This window comes from Sorex araneus, chromosome 1, assembly GCF_027595985.1.
Source record: "Sorex araneus isolate mSorAra2 chromosome 1, mSorAra2.pri, whole genome shotgun sequence".
Taxonomy (NCBI): domain Eukaryota; kingdom Metazoa; phylum Chordata; class Mammalia; order Eulipotyphla; family Soricidae; genus Sorex; species Sorex araneus.
Window position 1 is genome coordinate 376792767 of NC_073302.1, and position 26591 is coordinate 376819357.

The window sequence follows — 26591 nt, forward strand, 5'->3', positions numbered from 1 at the left end:
CTCCATTTTTATTTGCGATTTACTTCTATTCTCAGTACATCATGGTCCGAGAAGGTAATTGAAACAATCTCTATCTTCTTGGCTTTACGGAGGTATTTTTTGTGTGTTCCAGTATCTTAGAGAATTCCCCCAATGCATGTGAGGTGATATATAATTACTAAAGCTCTCTTGACAATTTCTTCTTTCAAGCCAGAATTTCCTTGCTGAGTTTTAGTCTAGTTGATCTAACAAGAGATGAAGGAGCAGTATTGAAGCTTGCAATATATTGTGTTGCTATCAGGGTCTTCTTTTAGGTTTATGAGCAGCTGTTTTAAGTATTTTGGTGATACCTCATTAGGTGCATATGTGTTTAGAAGCACATAGATGTACATATATGTTTATCATTAGAAAATGACCCATGGGGGAGGCTGGAGCAATAGCACAGCTGGTACGGTGTTTGCCTTGCACACGGCCGACCCGGGTTCGATTACCAGCATCCCATATGCTCCCCTGAGCACATCCAGGAGCTATTCCTGAGTGCAGAGCTAGGAGTAGCCCCTGTGCATCACCAGGTGTGACCCAAAAAGCAAAAAAAAAAATGTAAATGACCCATGGGGGCAGAGTTATAGTACAGTCTTTGTGTGGGGTTATTTTTTTTTTTTTGCTTAAAATATCTTCCAGCATTTGACTTTGATTTTGTGTTTGCTCTTACTGTTTAAATGTGTTTCTTGGAGGCATCAAAAGTTTTTGTTTAATTTTTAATCCACTTTGTCATTCTAAGTCTCAGTTGCATATGTATTTAGGAATGTGATCCTCCTTGATGCACATATGTCTTGATGATTAGGAAATGACCCCTGGTGGTGGTCAACTATTCTAAGAATCATCTATGCTTTGTGAGGTATTCATTTGAGTTGTTTTCTTTGCTAAATCCCTCTAGAGTCTTCAGCCTACATGATGTTGCTTGATAAGTCTGCTGTAAATCATAAGGATGGGGGAGATGAGAGTGATAATATTAGATAGGGTGGTGCCTTGCACACAGCCTACCTAAGTTCAATCCCCAGCACCCAGTATTGTCCCTTGTACCTTCCAAGAGTGATCCCTAAGCATAGAATTGAGAAATAAGTCATGAGGACCACTGGCAGAAGCCCAATTCCCCTCCCCAATAAACATGTTAATGCCCCCTTGTACATTATTTCCTTCATTGATCTTACTGTTTTCAATATCCTATGTCTATCCTTTCCTTTTGTCATTCTTATTACAATGTGTTTTTTAGTGTTTTTATATGGGTCTTTATTTAGCTGGTACAGTTCCATCTTCATAAATCTGATGCATCAGCAATTCAGCTTTGGAAACTTCTCATTATTTTTTTTAATTGAATCAATGTGAGATACACCCTTACAAAGCTATTCATGATTGGATTTCAGTCATACAGAATTCCAACACCCATCCCTCCACCAGTGTACATTTCCCAGCACCAATGTCCCCAGGTTCTCTCCCATCACCCCCCCACACACACACTCCACCTGCCTCTCTCTTTCCTCTCTCTCTCTCTCTCTCACTCTCTCTCTCGGCATTGTGGTTTAGTACCAATATTAATAATTTCTTTCACTAATGCTTCACCAGAATTTAATTTCTGGTGTTCAGGGTACCCAATGATTCATTTGTTGTTCATCTGAATTCATCCCAGATTTTTCTTGTCTGCTGACCAAGTTATTTTTGAGGCTTTTTCCATATTTTTCCTTTGTTTTGAGATCTATGCCTTATATCTTGGAGCTCACTGACTTTGAAATGAGCTTAATTTCATTTCAAATTGTTTAGTACTTGAGATTGTCAACTGGTATCAAATATTTTTACCCAATACCTTTGAACAAATTAAGAGTGAATATTCATCCATTTATCACTAAGATTCTGTATCTTGGAAAGAGAAATGAAGCATTATGAAATTAGTTGATCTTATATAACCCCTCTAAATAAGCTGTTTATATTTCCTGCAACTTTGTTGTATTTTGTAGGTCCTGTGTGTGTTTTTAGTTGTGTACATATGTACATACATATATACAAACATATATATGTATATGTATATATATATACTACTAGACAACTAGACATGCTGATCTGTAAGTTTAGTGACTTCTAGAATAAGAAGCTTTCCTTTTGTCATTATATACTAACAAGTTAACTCCTTAAAAACTGCTTTAATATTAAAAACTCAAGGTATATATGGTTACATGGATAGAAAGTGCCTAATTACAGGTAAATCATGCCCTGAGAATTGTTCCTTATAAGAATAAAGGGGAATGCAGGCATTCTGGTGAGCAATGCAGCCAGACAATGCTCCGGACCCGAATCAGGGCCAGCAACACCGGGGATCCAGACGGAGGAGGTGCAGCCACCACACCTTCTCCAGATGGAGCCCTGGCAACACTGAGCAGCAACTAACACGGCTCCGGGATGCGGGACTGGGACACATCTGAACCGTGCGGCAGCATTAGCGGCCGCACAACCTTTTCTAAAAACTGAAAACATGCAATCTTTTAATGGAAAACTAATTATCAAATGCTTCCTTCGTAGGGCTGTCTTTTTTTGGGGGAAACTCCCACAACAATAGTGAGTTTTGTGTTGAAATATGGAACGTAATCAAGGTAAAGAGAAAATGATGTGAAATTCATCAGTTACACAGTTGGGGGTGGGGGGGGCGGGGGCAGGGGATATACTGGGGATTTTGGTGGTGGAATATGGGCACTGGTGAAGGGATGGTGTTTGAATATTGTATAACTGAGACATAAACCTGAGAACTTTGTAGCTTTTCACATGGTGATAAAATAAAAATTAAAAAAAAGAATAAAGGGCAATGTGAAGTAAAGAATAAATATACTCATCTCTAAGTGCTATTGTTTAGTTGTTATTGTTGTTTTTGGACTTGGGGCCACACCAGGTGGTACTCCAAGACTTTCTCTCTAGCTTCAGACACTGATAACCCTTCTAGAAGTGCTCAGGGGACTAGATAGATTGGCCAGGAACAAACCAGGATCATCTACATACAACCAAGTGCCTCAATCACTGTTCTATCTCTCTTGCCCTTCTAAGTACTATTGTAGACTTTTTACTATTATTTTCTCCTCATTCCAATCTATTAATGACTGATATAATTAATAAGCTGTAAAAATTTGATCTTTTTTGGTTTGACTTTTACAAAGAATACAGAAAAAATAAAAGTTGATGGTGTTTTTTTTCTTTCATTTTCTTTTTTTTGTTTGTTTTTTCGGGGTTTTTTTGTTTGTTTTTGCTACTATTCTTTTTTGATACTGGCCTCCAAGCAGAGATTATTCGCACATCTGTTGATTTTTTTTCCACGTTGCACACATTTGCACCTTTTTTTTTAAAAATGTTGACTGAATCGCTTAATTGTAGAGGAGCATTCATTTTAATGTAAATCTTACAGTATTACATGAGTGAATGTATGAAAATAGCTTGGAACAGTTTAAATTGGGCAGAATTCTGCTTTGATCATAATGTGCCTCTTCAGCATTAAAATAAACTTGCAACATATGCTGAAAAACATGTGTAATAAGTGCTTCTAGCATGGTGACTTATCTGGAAAAAATAAATCATCATTTAATAGAATTCAAAATTCATAAAATACTTCTAACAACTAAAAATGATGATATGGTTAGGATCTCATAATAACAGATTAGTACCTGATTTAAGAAATAACTAAAAATTTTTTAAATGCTGTAAAATATTTTTTGCAGATATTTGAAAAAGCATCTAGCAGGCATTTATATAGTACCTTGCTGTATTGTTTAAAACTTTCTCTTATTTATATTTTTAAAAGACAAAAATGTAATAGATTGATTTTGATTCTTATAGAAATCAGTAAAACATTAAATTTATCAAATATTCTTGAATAATGATGAGGATTAAGAAAATTTAAAAAAAATACAACTGAGTTTCCAACAATTTAGCATTATAATGACAAATTAGCCTTTAAATATTATCTTCAAATAATTTTTTAATTAATGGCAGATAGCTCACTAATCCGTGGCATACACTGAGGAATTATGATATCATTAGAAGAACTCTAATATGTACTATATGATAGTGAGGAAATATTTTATCTTCTCAACTTACTTTACCATCTATATAATTGTGTAAAAAACAAATATGTTATGGTCTCATGGTTTTTATAATCCCTTAAGAATAGTTTTAAGTACTGAATATATCAAATAATGAGAAAATGTGTGAAACTATACAATGCCAGGTACATATAAGAAATAATACCTACATGAAAATATAATCCATCTATATTTACATTTAAATAAAGTAAATGCATTTATTATCTCAATAAGTGTTACTAATATAAAACAAATTCAAAGGTGAGCCCTTGTTTGCTTGGAGACTGAGATGACTGATAGAAGTGCTTCAAGTGTACTTAAAACAGAACATTATTACTAATTCAACATTTTCCTATTGATTATCTACTCGCTGCCAAGTTGTGCATTTGGGAATCTAAAGACGAAACAAGCTCCCAGGCAATGCAATATATGATTCTCACTTCTAATTTTAAATTAATCTGAAAGCAGGACTCATATCTTCAGATATGTTTTCTCCAAGAAGTCTCTCCTCTTGTAATTCATTTTTTTTTATTTTAGGCCACACCCCTAAGTGTCCCCGAGCATCTTCCTGGCTCTGTGCACAGGAATCACTCTTGTCAGGGCTCTGCAGATCATATGTGTGGCTGGGGATCAAACCAGGGTTGGCAGCATGCAAGGCAAGTGCCCTACCTCAGTACTATTTCTCCCACCCTCCTCTTGACTATCAGCAGCTCTGTGTGAAGGCTGAAAAGACCACGTGATATCAACATACCTTTAATAAAGCTTGACAAGTTTTCTGCTTCCCCCATTTACTTTCTCTCACCTTTTTTACCATTCTTGATTGGTCCTATGACTTTTAACTTGTTTCACAATATTGAATCTGTCACGATGGGACCTAAAATTCCAAGCCTTCATGTTATCTAAAATTCTGCCTCCTAATTATCTTCTCCTTTGAACACAAGGCCATATCTAAACTTAAGTGCAGGTCACCTCTCATCAGTTTTTGGACTTTGTCAATTAATCACCCTGATTCTTCATTTTCTTACAAGGTGTCTTTCATGTGACTCTTTGAAAATGTATTATCTTAAAATACAATCAAGGGTCCAAGGAGATGGCTCATAGGATTGCAGCATATACTTTGTATTCAGGAGTTCTGGGCTTGATCCCCACCTCTGCTTATACTTCCAAATATCCCTCTCAAGTGACCTAAAAGTATCAAGCTGGGAGTTGCTCCCTGGCATCACAGGGTGTCACAAAAAAAAAAATAATAATAATAATAATAATAATAATAATAATGATCAAAGAAATAAAAAAATTAAACAGTTCTCAACTTAGTTTAAAAATTTTAACCAATTCCCAGTAAACTGCTGGTAAAATTTAGATCTTCACAAGCAAGGTTTATAAACCTATTCATTAGTGATGAATAGATAAAGTTTTTCTTCACATCTCCCAACATTTCCTCTTGTTATTTATAATCCAGGAGAAGTGATATTTGGATAATTCACTGAACATCACTGTATCACTGTCATCCTGTTGCTCATCAATTTGCTCGAGCAGGCACCAGTTACCTCTCCATTGTGAGACTTGTTGTTACTGTTTTTTTGGCATACTGAATTCAACACGGGTAGCTTACCGGGCTCTGCCATGCAGGCGAGACACTCTCAGTAGCTTTTGGGGCTCTCCGAGAGGGGCAGAGGAACTGAACCTGGGTCAGCCACATGCAAGGCAAACAACCTGCCACTGTGTTATCTCTCCAGTCCATTCACTGAACATATGATGTGATATTAAACATCACTTATTTCCATATACTTTTCTCATCCTGGAAAATCTTCACTCAACTCAATGCCACAAAACTGAAATTTACCTTCTGTATTTAAAAAAGTATTTTTTAAAAAAGAGAAGTATTTCTTAAGCACCTCCCATCCAAACTTCCCCACTCTGAACAAACATCCATAGAATTACTCTCAATTTCTGATGATAAAGATTAAAAGATTAAAAGATTAAAGATTAAAAAAGATTAAAAGATTCTTTGAATGTGTCCCATATAAAACTACTTGCTAAGTTATTTTTGCATTTAACACTTATTTTCAGAATACCAATTTATTTGAGGTTAGGAATTTCATTCATATACTTTTTAGCAACTTTCACAATACAAATCACATAGTGATGTACTATGTATCTATTTAATTCTAAGCTTATTGAATAAAATTAATAAATTTTATGTAACATTATTAAAAAATTTGTTTAGTAAAGTAAATATGAAGCTCAAATTTAGGCAAAGAAAATTGAATTTGTTTCAAAGTTTCTAATCAAGGTGTAACAGAATTATTTCACTGGAAATTAATAGTAACTTTATTAAACTGGGAATTTTTGTGAGTGTTGGTAGGGATATATTAAAGTTGTACTAAAGTATATGAATAGTAATAATATTCATCAGTAGATTTCTTAGATAGACAATGAAATGACCAAAGTGCAAATTAACAGGTGACTTTTTAAATTTTGAGGTCTTTCACTCTGGGGCCATGCAATGTGAATCCTTGATTTTACATTTTTCTAACCAAGTGTGTTTACTGACAAAAAGGTCCTAAAGATACTGTGTTTTTATAACATTTAGCATAGTGTTGGTTACATCAGAGAAAGTATTACAGAAGCTATTATTAAACTGAATCTTTAAGGATTAGCAGAGTTTAAGTAGGAGAGAAACTTGGAAAAGCATTCATATTGCACCTCTTTAGGAAACAGGAAACAGTACTTGGATAAAATATGAAAACTTACATGGAGAAATATTGTAAATATTTCAACTACATTTACTATGGGTAACTGAATGCCTAGTTGTTTGTTTGTTTGTTTAATTTAAGAAATAAATGTCAAGAATTTAGTCCTATACTAAGTTCCTCCCTCACTGGGGAGTTTCTTTCTTCTACTTTCCAATAACATTTTATTGAGAAAAAAAAGAAAACCAAGAAATAAATACAAGACCATCAAAGGTAAACAAAGAGAGATGACATCACCAAAATACATTGAGAATGATGAATCTGGCAGGAGAATGAGGTAGAGGTCATGTCATTCAGGAACATTCCACTGTAAGTGAAAGGAATCCAAATCAACAAGCTAAATAAGATAAACTGGTTTGTTTTCAATGTTTAGGTTTTGAATGATTTTTAACATAGCTATATTTGCTCACAAATCTGAAAAACATGTAAGGGAAGTTGGATTCCTTGAATCCAAATGCTCAAGACAATATAGTGACTAGAATGCTTACCCCGTGCAATAGCTACTTGTGTTCCAGGAACTCCAGGCTGATGTCCAGTCTAAAGCAATAGTGGATGTGAATAATTTATCTTTTTTTTATTATCATACTATGTGTCACAGTTTAGGATACAGAGATATAGTACAAGAGGCAGAGGCACTTGCTTTTCTTGTAATTACTTAGACATACCCTTACTTTAGATCCATGATACCACATCTTATCCTCAAGCACAGAACCAGGAGTTTACTCTGAGCACCAGCTGGTGTATCTCCAAAGCAAAACAAAACTGAAAAAGAGTCTTGGTTTGTGTTCCCTGTCCCTTTGGGGGGCACACCTGTGGTGCTCCAAGCTTACTCCTGGCACTGTGCTCAAAGATCACTTCTGGCAGGCTCAGGAGACCATATGGGGTGCCAGGGAACAAAGTAGGGTTGGCCAAGTGCAAGGCAGGAGCCCAACCCACTGTACCATCCCTCCAGCTCCATGAACAGTTTCTTTTTATTGCGACTAAATTAGCATTTCTTTATGAATCCGTGTAGTCCCAAATGCTAGTCTCAATCCTTTGTTAAGAAAAAGTAGAGAGGAAAGAGCTGAATAGATAAAGGCTACAAAGTACAGCTCTGAGACACTACTAAATACTTCAATTCTTTTGCCAGGTTCCCACACACTTCATTTTCAAAAGCATGAGTGTATTAAATCAACCCAAAATGACTCACTGGACTTATTTTCTTGGGAAGATGTTTTATACCTGGTGGCTTTAATTAGTTGACCTATATCAAATAGACATTGGGATTGCACTTGTGATTTTTACTTAATAATCAATATCTAGTGGATATTTGTCACTGTGGAATATCAATATCTAGTGGAAATTCATAACTGTGAACTTCTCAAATAGAAAGCACTAGTAAGTAATCTTTGAAATGTGTATCTCAGTATACAACTACTGTTTGAGAAGTAGACTCTTCAATAATGTTTTTTCCATGAAATTGGTGCTCATTCTGTGTTTTCACCTAAGAGAAAAATAACAATAGAAGGCTCAGCACAGGAGCTTTAAACTCCATGGCAAAAGTGGTGATTGGTCCAAACACATTAAAATTCTATTTTCCTTTACAAGTGTTTGCTGCAGATGACCCCCACTGATCTTAAATATATTTCTGTATCTGTAACTGAATAGAGGTTTTCCGTACAGCATGTTCTAATGGCACTCTGGCCTTTAGCCAACAAGGCACTGAATAAGGCTATTTTTAAAATACAGAAACTGGGAACAGCTGCAGCAATCAAATTTGATAAAAACAGAGAGGAACTTTACTTTTTTTTTTTAACGGTTTGTCCAAGTTTAGACTTCTTTCATAGAACTGCTTTTGTTCTGTTGTATGAAGGGCTACAAGACCAATACAGTGAACCCCTTTTAAACAAATAACTTTTAAAAGAATACGATTAAATGGAATACTTTTTCTTTGTACTGAGTATCAATGCGATAGTATTTTAAAATATTTTTAAATGATATTTTTTATAAGAAGAGTTAGGAGAGTGAATTTTATTAGTAAAGACTGTAAGATAAAAATGGTTTTGGCTTCCCCCACCTTTAAAGCTACTCCTTTGAGGAGATCAAGTCCTTCGTTTCTGTGTTGGAAATTTAAAAGTTTCTATTTGAACTCATGTTGTCAACTGTTACAAGGGTGAAGGTACTTTGTGCCATTTCTAATTTTCACATTACTATTAGTCACTAATGTTGTTGTATTTTCTAAAAACTGTGTTAATATCAGTGCAGTGTTTTTATAAAGATAAAATTACTTGCTTTTTAAAATGTAAAGGAAACTTTTTCAAAGAGATCTTTTGTACTTACTTGAATCCTTCAACATGTCAATATACAAGGGCTTATTCTTTCTTTCTTTTTAGTTCAAGCTCTTGGAAATGTATCAGTACATGATTAATAACTATAATGAGGTGAATAGATACTGAAAATCCTGTACACAGTAGTAAGTTGTGAGTTCTCACTTCTTATATGCAATGATTTCTATTGATAATTCTTCATAGTTGACATAGAAAAAGATACTGTATTTCTCCTAGAAATGGAATCAACTTAAAGTTTTATCCAAATGAAGCTGAGTGTAACAATATTATTCAATTTAGTGATTCAAGACTCCACATACAGCTTTTCTGCAACAAAAAGTCATAAAAAAAAAACCCTTTACTAGTTAAGAAAGATAAACATGAAGGATATATACAAAATCAAAGAACCCAGGCATATACTAAGCTATAGTTCTTGTTGAAGGTAGTCTATTAGATGATTGTCTGCAATCTATTATAGATATAATTTTCTTTAAAATTAGGCAAAATATTCTTGGCTTGAATACTTCTTTCCTAGAGGTATCAATGACTGAAGAAGTGTTCATCTTTGGATGGTGCGATTACGACAATACTAAACGTGTTGTTAGTCCTTAAGGTTGTAACAATTACTATTCCAGTTCTATTTTCTTATCCTTTTCCCAGTTGAAAGAGGAGATCTTCAATCTACAAGGACACAGAACTTGAACACACACATACACCACACACACATACACACACACACACACACACACACACACACACTTCTAAAGAGAAACTATTGCATTCCAATTATGCAGTTTTGAATTCAGCAAGTTTGCATGGGTTCTCTGGCAGGATACCAGGTTTTAACTACAGTCCTGTATTTTAGCAATATTGAAAATTTCTGAGTGAAGGTTGCCTGAGATTTGATTCTGTTTAATCATGTATTGCTTTTCTAAAGACAAACTGCCGGGAGAGTAAGATTCACTTCAGAGCAGCAATGCTCTCATGCAAGTAGTCTGAGTATGCACAATAAACGCAATAGCATAGTGTCTCTCCATCTCTTATTAGGATTTAATATTTATAAGTAAATCAAATAAAGTGAACCCTAAGCCCAGCCTGGTGATAAAGAAATTTTAAGTAAAACTTTATTCATCATCATTATTATTTGTTTTTTATTTTTAGTTTTCAGGATTAAGTTATGAACTAAATAACATTACCATGCTTTGAAGCAATTGTATTTTTTTCCATAGTAGTTTTTCATATTTCATTAAAACTTAAATAGTTACATTAGAAACATGACATTGCATCCTATATTTCAAAATAATTGATTTTCAAGGTGTCTGTGGAAATAATTATATTCTTACATAGCTAAATATTGACATTATCCCTTAATAAATTGGAGTTACTTTAGAGAGTTGTTTTTGTGGTGGCGGTGATGGTTTTTGTGTTTAGTATTATAACTGCTTAATTCTTAGAAGAATAAGAGTTCATGATTGCCCTGGTGACTTCATCCTCTTAGCAGGCATCAGTGTTGGGTGCAGGATTGCCCTCCAGCAGCTATTCAGAATTTGCTGACATCAGCCTTCATTCATGAGCACTTGCTTTGTTTAGTGATGGTGCTAATATGAGGAGACATGTAAAGTAGCTTGGTTTATGGAAGAGGGCAGGGGAGGCATGGTGCTGTGAAAACATCCCCCACACACTAATGACTCATTCACACAGAAAACAAGTGACAGTTTTCATGCCTTCCACAGAGATTAATGAGAACAAACTGACTCAAGAGCCCAGTGTTCAGATGCATTGCTAGCTTGTGCACATAAACTTGCTTACATTTACTGAGAATACACATTGTCCATGGCTGCGATAGATTGCTGTGAAAAGTCTTTAGGCTGGTTCTCTATGGGCGTCATGAATGAAATGCTTATGATCTCCTGGGTTGTGTGTCCTGGGGTGAAGATCATATTTCAAATATACTGTAATGAAGTGATTTGTAGACTTTCAATTGCTTTGGTCACAATAAGGATGTTGTTGACAGTATGAATTTTGTGCACTCTCTCTCTCACTCCCTTTCTTCCTCTCTCTTTCACTATCTCTCAGATTAATTTAAGTCAGTTTAGAATTTGAGAATGAAAATACACAAAGTTACAGTCATCTCTGGATGGTTGTTCTTAAAAGCCAGATGGTATTTAAAGAAACGATCAAATCAATTCTCTAAATGTGATTTTAAAAGTCAGGCATATAATGACACTGTTAATATATACATATATATAACTGATGTATAACTTATTATATAATACCTTGTTATATAATATTTATTATATAATGGTTGCATAATGTGTATTTCATATGCATATATTTAAAACACATGATTATTGTGTATGTATTTTAACCCTTTTTGGTTTCAACAGTAAATGAGACATCTCACTGCTAAAGTTTCCACATAATTTTAATTAATCTATTTATCTCTCAGGCTCTAACTTTTTTGTATTTTACATTTTAATCATTTGTAATGGGGATCTTGAAAAGAGTCTTTTAAAAAGTCAATGTTCAAAGCTTCAAAGAGAAATTTCTACCCGTTTTTCTCAAGTTCTTTTAGTGTGTAGAAGAAACATGAATTCTCCAAAATAGATTTTATGAGACAAATATTGCTACTGCCTTGATGGCAAAATCTGACAGAAGCATTGCTAACAATAAAAATTTCAAACTAGATTTTCTAAAGGATATAGATTAAAGATCTTCAATAAAATACTAGTGAATGTAACACAACAATGAACTGAACACATCATATATCACAATTAAGTGAGATTCATACCATGGATTCAGGGATAGTCTAATATATGCAAATCAATTAATTTTTAATGAAAACCTTCAATAATACAGGTTGAAGAAACTTATCTGAATATTGTGAAGACCATATACAATAAACCCACAGTTATCTCCCTTAACAAGGGAAAACTTAAAGCCTTTGGTCTATGATCATGCATAAGGCAAGGATGTCCACTTTTACTGATACTATTCATATGGTACTGAAAGTCCTTATCACAGCAATCAATTCAGAAGAAGGAATTCAGCTTAGTTAAGTAATCAAACTATCACTACTTACAAATGATATGATTACACGTAGAAAATTCTAAATAGTTCATTAAAATATTTCTAGGAACAATAAACTTATAAGGAAAAATAGCAAGCTACTAAATAAATGCACAGAAATCCATTATGTCCTAGTCTGTTTAACAAGATAGGAAGTTTTAAAAAAACTATCCTATTTACAAGTAAACCCTCAAATAATTAGGAGTCAATTTAACATAGGAGATTAAAAACCTTTGCTGAAAATTGGGGCTGGTGCAAGAGCACAATGGGTAGGGCGTTTTCCTTGCACATGGCCAACCCAGGTTCGAATCCCAGCATCTCATATGGTCCCCTCAGCACCGCCAGGAGTAATTCCTGAGTGTAGAATCAGGAGTAACCCCTGTGCATCACCGGGTGTGACCCAAAAAAACAAAAAAAAAAAAAAAAGATAGAGACCTAAAATTAACAAATATTCCATTGATTTGGGGAAAAGAGCAAATAAAGGGTATATATAGCAGCCTCAAAGCTGAACAACAAAAACAACTCCATCAAAAAAAGGGGGGGAGAGGTGATTAATGGGTGGTTTCACAAAGACATAAAGATGGTCAACAGGTATAGGGAAAAGTATGCATCACTGATTATTCAGAAACCTCAAATCAAAGTGACAACATTGTATCTTCTCACACAGTAAGATTCACTGTCACTGTCATCCAGTTGCTCATCGATTTGCTCGAGCGGGCACCAGTACCATTTCCATTGTGAGACTTGGTGTTACTGGTTTTAGCAAATGGAATATACCACAGGTAGCTTGCCAGGCTCTGCCATGAGGGCAAGGTGCTCTCGATAGCTTGCCAGGCTCTCTGAGAGGGACGGAGGGTCGGCTACGTGCAAGGCAAATGCCCTACCGGCTGTGCTAAGAAAAACAAAGGACAAAGTTTTAGATGATAAGCAGAGAAGCAAGTTAAACAGAACCATATACAATTCTGTTGGAGAGTGAGAATAATTTGTGTCAACATGTCCAAAGCAATAAGTGTTGGTAGGGATGTGATTTTTAAAAAGGAGCTCTTGAACTGCTATTGAGATTGTTTCTTCATTTATTCTTTAGAAAACAGTTTGGAGATGTCTCAAAGACTTTAACTAGAACTTCCATTTGGCCCTGAAATTCTACTCCTGGGGTCTACCCCAAGAGTCCAAAAGACATTACTCCAAAAAAGATACATGTGTACTGGAGCTGATAGACTGGTAGGTAGAGTGGCCTGGCTGACCTGGGTTCAATCCCTGGCATGCCATGTGATCCCCTCAGCACTGCCATGTGATTCTTGAATGCAGAGCTAGGAGTAATCCCTGGTCTCTGGCTGTGGCACCCAAACCAAACACTCACCTTTGAAGATACCATTGGCTTCAATGTCTTGGAGGGTTTTGCCGCCTTGTCTTCAATGTACCTTAGAGATTCTGGTCTGATGCTGAAGTCTTTAATCCATTTTGATCTGACTTTTGTACATGGTGATGGGTGGAGATCTAAGCCCTTTTTTTTGTTTTGCATGTAGCTGTCTAGTTTTGCCAGCACAATTTGTTAAACATGCTATCCTTGCTCCACTTCACATTTCTTGCTCCCTTATCAAAGATTAGATGATCATATATTTGGGAGTGTGTCTCAGAGTATTCAACCCTGTTCCATTGGTCTGCAGCTCTGCCTTTATTCCAGTACCATGCTGTTTTAATGACTACCAATTTGTAGTAGAGTTTGAAGTTGGGGAGGTTGATTCCTCCCATTTTCTTTTTCCCAATAATTGCTTTACCTATTCGTGGGGGCTTATAGTTCCATATGAATTTCAGGAGTGCTTGCTCCATTTCTTTGAAGAATGGTATCCTTATAGGTATCACATTAAATTTGTACAATGCTTTGGGGAATATTGCCATTTTGACAATGTTAATTCTTCCAATCCATGAGCAGGAGATATCTTTCCATTTCCTCGTGTCCTCTTTTATTTACTGAAGTAGCGTTTTGTAGTTTTAATTATACAAGTACTTTACCTCCTTAGTTAAGCTGGTTCTGAGGTACTTGATTTTTTGAGGCACAATTATGAACGGGATTGCTTTTCTCATGTCAATTTCTTCTCTCTCACTATTTGCATATAGTAAAGCCATAGACGTTTGGGTATTGATTTTATAGCCTGCAACTTTACTATACGAGTCTATTTTTTCTAGGAGTTTCTTGGTAGAGGTTTTAGGGTTCTCTAAGTATAGTATCATATTGTCTGTGAATGGTGAGAGCTGGCAATCTACAGAATGGGAAAGGATATTTATGCAGTACCCATCCGATAAAGGGTTGATATCATGGATATACAATGCACAGGTTGAACTCCACAAGAAGAAAGCTGCCAACCTGATCAAAAAATGGGGTGATGAAATGAACAGAAACTTTCCCAAAGAAGAAATCTGAATGGCTGAGAGGCACATGAGAAAATGTTCAACATCACTAATCATCAGGGAGATTTAGAACAAAACAACAATGAGATATCATCTCACACCACAGAGACTGGCCCACATCCCAAAACAGAAAAGCAATCGGTGTTGGCGTGGATGTGGGGAGAAAGGAACTCTCCTTTACTGCTGATGGGAATGCCAACTGGTTCAGCCCTTTTGGAAAACAATATGGACGATTCTCAAAAAATTAGAAATTGAGCTTCCATTTGACCCAGCAATACCACTCCTGGGAATATATCCTGGAGAGGCAAAAAGGTATAGTAGAAATGACATCTGCATTTCTATGTTCATTGCAGCACTGTTTACAATAGCCACAATCTGGAAAAAAACAGAGTGCCCAAAAACAGATGACTGGTTAAAGAAACTCTGGTACATCTACACAATGGAATGCTATGCAGCTGTCAGAAAACATGAAGTCATAAACTTTGCATATAAGTGAATCAACACGGAAAGTATCATGTTGAGTGAAATGAGTCAGAAAGAAAGAGACAGACATAGAAAGATTGCACTCATATGTGGAATATAAAGTAGCAGAAAGGTACAAGCTTGCAATGATGCAATTTCTGGCAGAAATTTCTCTTGACTTAGTTACTTAAAATACTAAAATACAGAAATCCAAAACCGTGCGGCCACTAGTGTGGCTGCTCGACATCATATCTCTTCATTCTCAGCAATGGAAAACAAATTATCAAATGCCTTTTTTTCAGCAAGTCCGACTTTGGGGTGAGAAACTCCAAACAATAATAGTGAGCTTTTTTGTTGAAATACTGAATGTAATCAAAGTAAAGTGAAAGTAAAGTCAAATTTATCAGTTATACAGGCGGGGTGGAGGGCTGGAGAGGTGGGGGGATGGAGGGGAAGTATACTGTGATTCTTGGTGGTGGAATATGTGCACTGGTGAAGGGATGAGTGTTCGAGCATTGTATAACTGAGACTTAAACCTGAAAGCCTTGTAACTTTCCACATGGTGATTCAATAAAAGAATAAATTTAAAAAAAAAAGATACATGCACCCTTGTTTATCACAGCATTATTTTTAATACCAAGAACCAATAAACAAAGCTAGTGAGCTAGTGCCCAACAACAGAAGAGTGGATAAAGAAATTGTGGTTTATATACAACATGGAATGCTTCCAAGGAAAAAAGAAATCTTGCAGCTCGTTGCAACTAATTGGCTGAAATAGGAGGAAATCATGCTATGTAGGAAGTCAGAAAGCAAAAGGCAAGCACCAGTGAATCATATTCTTTTATTCCTTTGAAGAATATAAAGGAACAAAGCAAGGGATAAGAACATTATCCTGAGGAAACAAACTCAAAGAAGGTCAATAGAACTAGGATCTGAGGGTGCTAGAAGGCTGGAGGGAAGGGATGCTGGCATTCTGTTACTGGGCATGGTGAAGTAGCATTGTAAAAGAAAAACGATGATAGTGTACTACTTCACTACTGTAAATGAATAAAATAATTGAATTTTAAAGTCTTTTAGATTTCTTATCCTCTTTATAGTTATTCTGCCGGATATAATTTACCTGTAATCTGTAGTATGAATGAACATTGTGTACTGTTATAATTTTGCTCACTGTATCACTGTCACTGTCACTGCATCACTGGCCTCCTACTGCTCGTTGATTTGTTCAAATGGGCACCAGTAATGTCTCCATTGTGAGACTTGTTACTGTTTCTGCCATATCGAATATGCCATGGGTATCTTACCAGGCTCTGCCGTGTGGGCGGGATATTCTCGGTAGCTTGGCTGACTCTCCGAGAGGGATGGAGAAATAGAACCCGAATGGTCACATGCAAGAAAAATGCCCTATCCGCTGTGCTATCGTTCCAGCCCATATACTAAAATTGGAATGATACAGAGAAGATTAGCATGGCCCCTGTACAAAGATGACACATAAATTATTTTGTTATACTATGTAAATCACCATGTTTAAATGAAGAGTTGGACAAGCAACTTTTCATTTTCTATATCATATAAAATGGAGAATGACACCATACTCAAAGAATTTTAAGGAGTCTTAACTGAAAGAATAACTACATTCCATAGAAAAAAGCCTCCACAATTAGGTAATGCAATTTATTCATTAACCCTCCTGATTTCCTTGATGTATATAAATATGTATAAATGTCTTGTACATTCCAGAATGTGTTTAAAAATCTGCTTTGATGTTTATATACTTGTACTGTAAAATACTGAATCCATATTAATAAGTTTTTGCTTCAGTTCTTTCCATGCACCCCCTTTTCTAATTTGCATTTTTAACTTATAGAGATCAGGAAAACAGATGGTACAAGATACATGTAAATTAAGAATCAATGGGCAATAGATTGACACATTAAGAAAAGAAAGAATCCATGAAGCCATCACTATGATGGATGAATTTCAAGTATACCTTGATTTGCAAAGTGTGTGTTCTGGTTGTGGCATTTTGAGATAGTTGGTACAGAAGTGAAGCATCCTTGGAAGATGCAATTTACTCACACAGAAGCTACACTGTCATAGCTCGCCAGTTCTCATTCTGACCAACTATAACGAATTAATGCGTGGTGGTAAAATTGGCAGGTTTTTATGGTAATTACAAATGTCCCTTCTATGTCATACCTGGTCTTACACAATGTTTCAAGGTGTTGCTGGCATCCACACGTGAAGAATTATGCTTTGCCCTGACCCTCCTTTCTTCCCTATTTAGTGCAGTATTCTATGAAACACCAAAATGCTACAGCCCACATTCATTCTGTGTTTATAATGTATCCTTTTCTATTCCCACACATATGGCAGTCTGAAGCAATTACATAATGAGACATATTATCTGGGCATAACTGTCAAAAAGAAGACACTGAGATTTGAATAAATATTACCCACTTATTAGCTGTGCTGATCCTGTATTCCTGAATCTATACTGTATCCCTGAATTTCAGATTTTATATTCACACTTTGCCCATGTTTTTGGCATATAGAATACACCACGTATTCAATATGCCAAAAATAGTAACAAGTGTCACAATGGAGACGTTACTGGTGCCTGTTCAAGCAAACTGATGAAAAACGGGGCGACAGTCCTACTTTGCCCATGTAACAGAACAATGCCTCATTAACAATACTCAGGTAAAGACTTATAAACCAAAGAAAATCCAAACTGTAATGTTTTGTGGTAGTCTGAATTGCCTGTCTGATGGAATTTGTTTTTCTCAGAGTAATATTTTAAGATAATAGAAAATATAAGCCAACAAAAGAAACCGATTAAATTGAAAAGCTTAAATTTTTGACTTTGTTATGTGTCTGTTTCTCTGATATTTTCTTTAAATATCTTACAGAAGATCAATAACTATTAAGGTTTCAACGTAATTAGTGTAAACAGCATTTTGAAATATTGCAGTGACTATAATGGGATATGGAAATTTCTGTGCTATTAGTGACAAAGTAACAGGTATTTCTACTATCACTATGATTTCTGGCCTAAATTTATTACTAAAAGAGTTTATACTTTCAATTACATGCTATTGTGTATTTCTCTATTCAGGATTACTAATCCTATTTTAAGACACCTGATCTAATATGACCAATTTTGATGATTTCTTTGAAATCATCAAATCATTTTCAGCCCTCTGAAAAACCTCTTTTATTTTCCCCCCAACTTTATTTAAACACCATGATTTACAATTTTGTTCATGATGATTAGTTAGAGGCATCCAGTATTCCAACACCAATCTCACCGCCATGGTCACTTTTCCCCCTCCATTGTCTTCATTTCCCAGCTTCCCCTCAAGCCTTCCTGGTAACATGCCCAAAATAATTTATTTTATATTGCTTGTTGGGCTGGAGCGAGAGTATAGCGGGTAGGGCATTTGCCTTGCACGTGGCCGACCCGGATTTGATTCCTCCGCCCCTCTCAGAGAGTCCGGCAAGCTACGGAGAATATCCCGCCCACACAGCAGAGCCTGGCAAGCTACCTGTGGCGAACTCGATATTTCAAAAACAGTAACAACAAGTCTCACAATGCAGACATTACTGGTGCCCACTCGAGCAAATCGATGAGCATCAGGATGACAGTGACAGTGACAGTGGCAGTGATTGTTTCTTATCCTAGAATGACTAATGAAATGATCAAAAAATATTTCTGTGGAAGAAAATTTGTGAAAAATTGTTGTTTCTCACCATGGGGACAGTAAGTCCTTATCTGAGGGTTTACTTACTAAACTGTTGTTGCAAGTTAATGTTTTTGTTAGTAAAAATTGGTTGGGTTCTGTGTTGCATCTCATCCAATCTGGTGTTCTCCTACTGGGATGTCAGTGTTGTAAAGTTTGGAGATGTCAGCTCCAGCAAATCCAGAGTATTAATGGGACAATCTGACCAGAGGCAGATGGGTGGGACATGGGAATGGCTGCAGGTCTTCCAGAAGAGAGAGGTGGGAGGTTGTTGCCTATCCTGACTCCAAGAAGGTTTCAGCCAAAAAAACCCCGAGAAGTTTTTAGCAGATTTGGTTCTCTGCAGAGCTTCATCCTATAGTGGAAGAGTTCAGCTGAGGCCTGGTGACAGCCTTGGGGTGTGTGGGCAGCTTCCGGGGGCTTTATTAGAGCTGGAGCTGGTCTGCTCTTCTCCAAAGTTGCCTTGGAGGTCTCAGCCAGGAATGGCTGTCCAGGAAATTTTTGCAGCTCTTAGATCGCTTTCAAGATTTATTTATGAATCTCTGGAACAAGGCTGATAAATGAATTTTCATGGTGGTGTCAGTGGGACATGGCTGAAGCCTCTCTTTTTAACTTCCCATTTAAATATGGAAATATAACACTGGAGAGATTATAAAGGAAGTAAGATGCTTGCCTTGCTTGTGACAAATAGTGATTTAACCTGGCACAGCATAGAGTGCCCTGAGCATTGCAAGTGATCACTTCTGAACACAGATTCAGGAATAGTGTCTGGGTACAAATAGATGCTCCCCCTAATACACACACACTTTTTACTCCAAAATATGAAAGTACAAAATTGAACAGCATCTTTAACCACTGTTCCCTCTATGGCTCTATCTGAAAAAAAAACATCAAATCTTTCCAAAATGTAGTGTTTTTTCTCCCTCAAGAATATATCTCTTTAAACTAAATTAAACAAAAAACATATCCTTTTTGGAATAAACACATGTATCCCAGTTTAGTGTGTTAGAATTTCTCAGTATTCACTGGTTATTCTGTTCTCATCTGGTCCTACAGGCCCCATTATAGTATCTGCCTTCCTATGACACCAATCCTTTTTCTCACTCTCCCAAGAAAGCCAATCAAGATGTAACAAATGAGCATAATAATCATAATAATTGAATATTCAGTTACTATTTCTTCTATAATAAGATTCATTAGAAATATTAGTGTTTTAAAAACAATATTAATAGTAAGTTTTGCAAAATCATATAATATATGAGGGATTCGAGACTTCATGGATATTGCATACATGGATAGATGCTATGAAGTAAGAGTACTCAGACATTATGTATTTTAGGCTTCTCTGAGACTATTTGACATTTAAAGGAACAACATAAAAAATTTTGAGTGTCCTGGGGCTGGAGTGATAGCATAGCGGGTAGGGCGTTTGCCTTGCACACGGCCGACCTGGGTTCAAATCCCAGCATCCCATATGGTCCCCTGAGCACCGCCAGGAGTAATTCCTGAGTGCAGAGCCAGGAGTAACCCCTGTGCATCGCCAGGTGTGACCCAAAAACAAAAACAAAAACAAAAAACAAAAAACTTGGGTACAAAATTTTGAGTGTCCTGAAAGACTTACTGTGTCTCTCTCTTATGCAGAGATTGCCACTTTTCCTCTAGAGGTCTAAATAGTAAACTTGTTAAGTTTGGGGAACATTTGGTCTCTGTTATAACAACTTTCCTCTGCCACTATAGCATGAAAACAAATACAGGTAAGATAAAATTAAATGGTGTAATTTGATTCAATAAAAATTAATTAATGGACATTTAAATTTGAATTTCATGTTAATATTCAGATATCATGGGGTACTCTTTTCATTGTTTCTACTTTGTAAAATGTAAAACTATTCTTAATCTCATCAGTGGTTGAGCCAACTTCGGTCGATAGTTTACTATAGTTTACTACTGGTACTCACGTGTGAAACCAACAGTCATTGTGAATTCAAACCAATTAAAATGATTCAATCTGATTGGCTCTGAGTTCCCAAAGGTACGTGACTTAAAATAAAATTTAACTAGAATGTAAAGTGAAGAAGTCTCTGTTTTTAGATGATACTACATATAGAACAAAAGTCTTAATTATGAAACAAAAACAACCTTAAGATTCCAGCAGGACCCTGAGTACCAAAAAAACAGAAAATGTATGTACGAGAGATCAGGTATGGACACTGCAGACTCTCTGTAGCACTGCAGCACTGTCGTCCTGTTGTTCATCAATTTGCTCGAGCAGGCACCAGTAACATTTCCATTTCAAGACTTGCTGTTACTCTTTTTGGCATATCGAATATGCCATAGGTAGCTTGCCAGGCCCTGCTGTGCAGGCAGGATACTCACGGTAGCTTTCTGGGCTCTCCAAGAGGGACGGAGGAATCGAATTGGGGTAGGCTGGGTGCAAGCAAATGCCCTAAACACTGTGCTATCACTCTAGTCCCAGACTATGCTGGGACTATACAATTTTTCCACATTCTCTTATTAAAGCACTATGATTCACAATGTTGTTCGTAGATGTGTTTTAGATATACAATACTATAGCACTGATCCCACCACTAGTATCAATTTTCCTCCATCAAAATTCCCAGGTTCTCTCCCATATTCCCTGCCCAACCCCACCAGGCTCCTTTCTAAGTTTGATTGTTACATTTGGGTCTCTTGATTTCCGTGTTGTTGCCTCTGTGGTTTGGCTATATGGCTCTAACGTTCCATAACAAAATCTTTCTACCTGAATCCCATGTCCTTGCCCTTGTTGCTTCTCATCGTCTATTCTCTCCCACCACTCCAATCCTTCTTCTCCCTACAATTTGAGGCCAAAGTTGATTAGGGCATCCTTTTCTTAACACCTTCATTCCCTCATCCAGTTGTTCTAAATACCACACATGAGTGATATCACCCTGTGTTTCTCCTTTTTCTTCTTGTTTACTGCGTTTAACAGATATTTTCTAGCTCCACATGATTTTGCATGATTTCATCATTCCTTATAGCTGTGTAGTATTCCATTGTGTGTATATACCACATCTTCATGATCCACTTATCTGTTCTTGGATATCTAGATTGGTTACAACTCTTAGCTATTTTACTGAGTGTGTAGCTCCAAATTAGAAGAAATAGGGTATTTTCTTACCTTTACCAGAGTTAGTAAACATTTTACTGTCTTTAATACAATTATATATGTTAACAGATATGTGATCACTTAAAACTTGAGTCTTCTAATCTGAAAATATCTATAACTGATACTAATGATAGAATTTTTCCACAGTATTATTTCAGGGAGTAAAACTAAGAAAAAATTAAAAGAAAGAACGATTCAAGAGAGTGGTAGACGGTAGCAATGTGGTGTAGAATTATACAATCCCCATGATTCAAGAAAATGTAAGGACTCACAGATAACTCTGTTGTGAGAAAGTGTTTAAATTCTTGATGAATAGTTCCCATCAAACAGATCTTTACAGAAATATAAAATGTCACCTCTTTAGGAAACTGGCAGTACAAAATATATAATTCTAAGTATGGAGTTCAGTCTTACAGTTGTTTTTGTTTTATAGATCTCACCAAACACACATCTGGGGTTTTAGTACTTGCGACAATGTAGATTTTGGTTGACATATATCTAAGAAATTCATATTAACACCCAGGCCAAGCACATTTTAGTGCAGGCTACAGCTGAAAGAATATGTTTCCATTCCTTGTCCATCTGTTCTTGGCAACATAAATTTAAACTAGAAACACAGAACAAATTTCCTGAGAGATAAGTCCAAACAAGGTTTAGAAAAGCAAGGTGAATGTGAGTTATTATGACTTGTTAACATTTGATTTTGTGGTTAGATAGTTGAGTTTACTGGGAGAAATCGCAGGCTACATCCATGGGTTAGAGTAAAAAGTTCCAGGTTTTTTCATTCTTTTTTTAAAAAATATAGTAGTTGGTCACACTTTATATTTTAAGGACTTATTTTAAATGTTCTAGTATTCATAGGCATAACAAACTTAAATATGTCTATGCTCTTTGCCATACCTTTGAGCTTCACTGAAAATAAATCATATTTTATTATGAACTCCTTGTTTAATATAAATTAATTGGGGAGAATAAGGGATGTCCATACAAATTGGAGTTCATACAAAACACACTTTCTTCAAATCAAATCTTAGTTTTGATCAGCAGTTTATGATTATCTTGTGTGATTATCATGCTTTTGCAATTTATCGCACAAACCCAGCTTTTTCAATTTCTGAAGCACTGTTGAATGATTTGTTTTCATTTGAAAACATATGGGAACATGGGAGGCTATTAAAACAAAAAAGAACCCTATAGCATGCTGAGAGTTTTGCCTCCAAATCAAAAAGGTCCAGATACTTTGTGCTAACTTGTTAAGCAGTTGGGTGTGTTGCTTATGTGACTAGAAACTCATACAAGCAATTTTCCTCCTTGTATAAAAACAAAACTGTCACTGTCACTGCACTGTCGTCCCGTTGTTCATTGATTTGCTTGAGCGGGCACCAGTAACATTTCCATTGTGAGACTTGTTGTTACTGTTTTTGGCATATCCAACACGCCATTGGGAGCTTGCCAGATTTTGCCATGCAGGAGGGATTCTCAGTAGCTTGCTGGGCTCTCAGAAAGGGATGGAGGAATCAAACCCAGGTTGGTCGCATGCAAGGCAAACGCTCTACCCACTGTGCTATCGCTCCAGCCCTTTCAAGATCTAATATAGAAATAAAATAAGGAGATCATTTTACTCTCTAAAGCAATATAGATAAGACAATTTTTTTCAATTCAAAATACTTATTTTAAATATTTGTTTTTTATTGTGAAGCATAATAATTTTTCTGAAAAAAATTCACTCAGAAACATGTAAAGGGAGAGAAAAAAGGAATATGCGTGAGCAGGGAAGGAAGAAAGAATCTGGGCTTCTCCAAAGTGGAAAACTCAAAAGAAAAAGAGAGAATATATGTTCAAGAGAGAACACAGGCTTGAAAAGCAAGCAAGACTATATTCAATTTTCCTTTAAAAATTTGAAAATTCTTGGGGCTGGAGCGATAGCACAGCAGGTAGGGCATTTGCCTTGCACACGGCCGACCCGGGTTCGATTCCCAGCATCCCATATGGTCCCCTGAGCACCACCAGGAGCAATTCCTGAGTGCAAAGTCAGGAGTAACCCCTATGCATTGCCACATGTGGCCCAAAAAAAAAAAAAGTTTGAAAATTCTTAAAAACATTACTAGGAAAAAAATCTTTTTTCCTCCTGTTAAAATGTTGCTGAATTTGGATTTCTTAATTGTGATGTAATATTTATAAATAACCAGTCATATGCTGGGAGTAATATCAATCTTTTAACCACATTTAGTGAGCAAAAATAATTACCTGCCATAATTTTATTTATTTATTGTTATTTATTCCCTGCTAGCTTTCAACATTGATTTTAGATGACTCAGCTGATATTTCACATTGAAATTATGATGTAACACTATTCATAACTTCTGCAGAAGAAAAAAGTACTGGCTTTGGAATTAGGCACCCCTAGGTTCAAATCCTGCCCCTTCAGCATAACACCAGGCTTTGGTCAAGTTACTGGTTTTACCTGAGCAGCAGATTATATACCTATTAGCTGTAATATTTATATGTTCCTGACTCGTGGCTTCCATAAGTTAAATGTATTTCATTCAGAAATGTTTAAATAAGACTTTTAGAAAATTAAGCAAGCTGATAAAATCAATACAAAACCAAAATCTCTTAAATTTTTAATAATTTTCATTTTAAATTGGAATCGTCATATATTCTCACATTATTCTTGAAAGGGAAGTAAATAGATGATACATGTGTTAAGCACTTACTAAGCACCTGACAAACAATACCATGTACTTTTGGACCTTTTCTCCTGCATATTGTTAAAATGAAATGATTATGCTACTCTAATTATATAGTCTGGTCCCAAACAGTGTTTTTGCTATCCCTTATTATTAGAAAAACATTTCAAAGAATATTTTTTTGCAGTGGGGGGTGGGGAATTCCCAAGTGATATTCAAAAGGCTCAGAGGCTGCCCCCAGGGATGGGCATGTTGCTGCTAGAATCCTGCCAAAGTGCCCAGGATCCACACTGGACAGTGTTCAGCAGCTGTGTGGTACCAAGGATCCAACAAGGGCTCACCAGGCCACATTCAAGATAAACACCTGGACCCCTGTGTTGTCTCTCTGGCCCTAATTTTCTTCTTGAAACTTCTCACAGTCACCTATGAGTAGTGGTACATTACTCTGTGATTTAAAGATACAGTCTTAGATGGGAGAATTTGACTTATGATCTCTAAGGTCTCTTTTCCTAGTAATTTAACAGAATAGGATTTGGCAGTCTGACCTCACATTTTATAATGCTAAAATGTGTTTTTGCTGCCAAACGTCTAGTGTGAAACACGTGAATGTCCATGTTTACATGTGGAATCACCTTGAGAGCATTACTGTTCAAAAGGACTGGTGTATCTTTTGGCATTACTTGGTTCTGCCTTCGTTCTTGTCATTTTGATTTTGAAGACACTGGCAGCAAAATTTCTCTCATAGCATCTCAAGTCGAACGAAACTGAAAGTGTCAGAAATAGTGTGTATCTAGCTTCTTTGTGGAGAAGAAAAAAAAATCCACTTTTGAAGTTTTAGCTCCACAATACCTAGTGACATGATATTGTTACTTACAAGGTATCTGTGTTCTTTCAGATCTTAGTGACCAGCTTTTGGAGGTAGTTGGCTTGGAAGGAGCCATGGAGATGGGACAGATATACACAGGCCTGAAAAGTGCTGGACGGCGACTAGCTCAGTGCTCCTCTGTGGTCATCAGGTAATTATTTCTAATTGAGAAAAGAGTCTAACAAGAGACAGATGCAGACTAAAGTTTAAAATGAAAATCTCAGATACGGACACTTGTCTCATTCATGCCTCAAAGGTTCAGTGACTAATGCTGCTTTGTTTCAAATGATGAAAATTTGAAGATTTTTTTATAAAGTTTTGGTTAGTCTTTTTACATTAGATTCATGAGAATTTGACTCTCTGTTGTTGAGATAATGCATATATTTCCAACTTAGAAATTTTATCCTTCTTAGTATGGCTCACACTCAGCCTCTTTACCAATATATGTGTGTGTGTGTGTGTTTCTATTGAACAAATTATTGAATAAAAACATGAATTAAAATGCTATTAACTAATTTTCATGGACTAACAGACAGTATTTAACACAGCTAAGACAATTTTCAAGAAAATTAAAAATGAAGCTATTTTGAGTATAATTAAATAATTATGAAGTAAAGCTTGTTATGTGGATTAAATGTGGATATTTTCATTTATAGTCATTTTTCTGAAATCTAACCTGTTTTCTAAAACAGCTTTATTTTGACCAGGATGTCAAGCCACAGATTACAGCACAGATATAATTGATGTTATTTCTGTGAAACTGTTGATACTAGAAAATCCAAAGCAGCATCAAACACCTTTTCTTTGTGTTTGTGATGTAGGTTTGCAATGTTTTTAAGAGACTCATTTGGCTGTAGGAATTCTGATCATGTCATTAAACATAAACCCTGCATTTTTCTTTTGGCATCCAGAATTTTTGTTTATATCACTACATTTACCAGGAAGCTCTTAACATTCCTTTGAGCTAGATACCTTTCAGGGTATTCATTAAAATCAAGTGAGTCCCTTTCAGAAGAGAGAACTTGAGAGCCCAGCAACTTCTATATTTGCAT

General features: G+C 36.0%; 1 protein-coding gene and 1 non-coding gene across 3 annotated transcripts in view; both read left to right on the plus strand.

The window, feature by feature from the left end:
* The window catches only part of DGKB (diacylglycerol kinase beta), a 743388-nt gene that overhangs the window by 683893 nt on the left and 32904 nt on the right, over positions 1–26591 (plus strand). For both annotated transcript variants that reach the window (XM_055124198.1, XM_055124199.1), the window contains one exon: positions 25570–25690. In XM_055124198.1, the coding sequence (XP_054980173.1) occupies positions 25570–25690 (121 nt within the window). The remainder of the gene's footprint in view (positions 1–25569; positions 25691–26591) is intronic.
* LOC129401355 (U6 spliceosomal RNA) lies at positions 16507–16612 on the plus strand. The gene has a single exon (XR_008628285.1). It is a non-coding gene; the product is annotated as a U6 spliceosomal RNA (small nuclear RNA).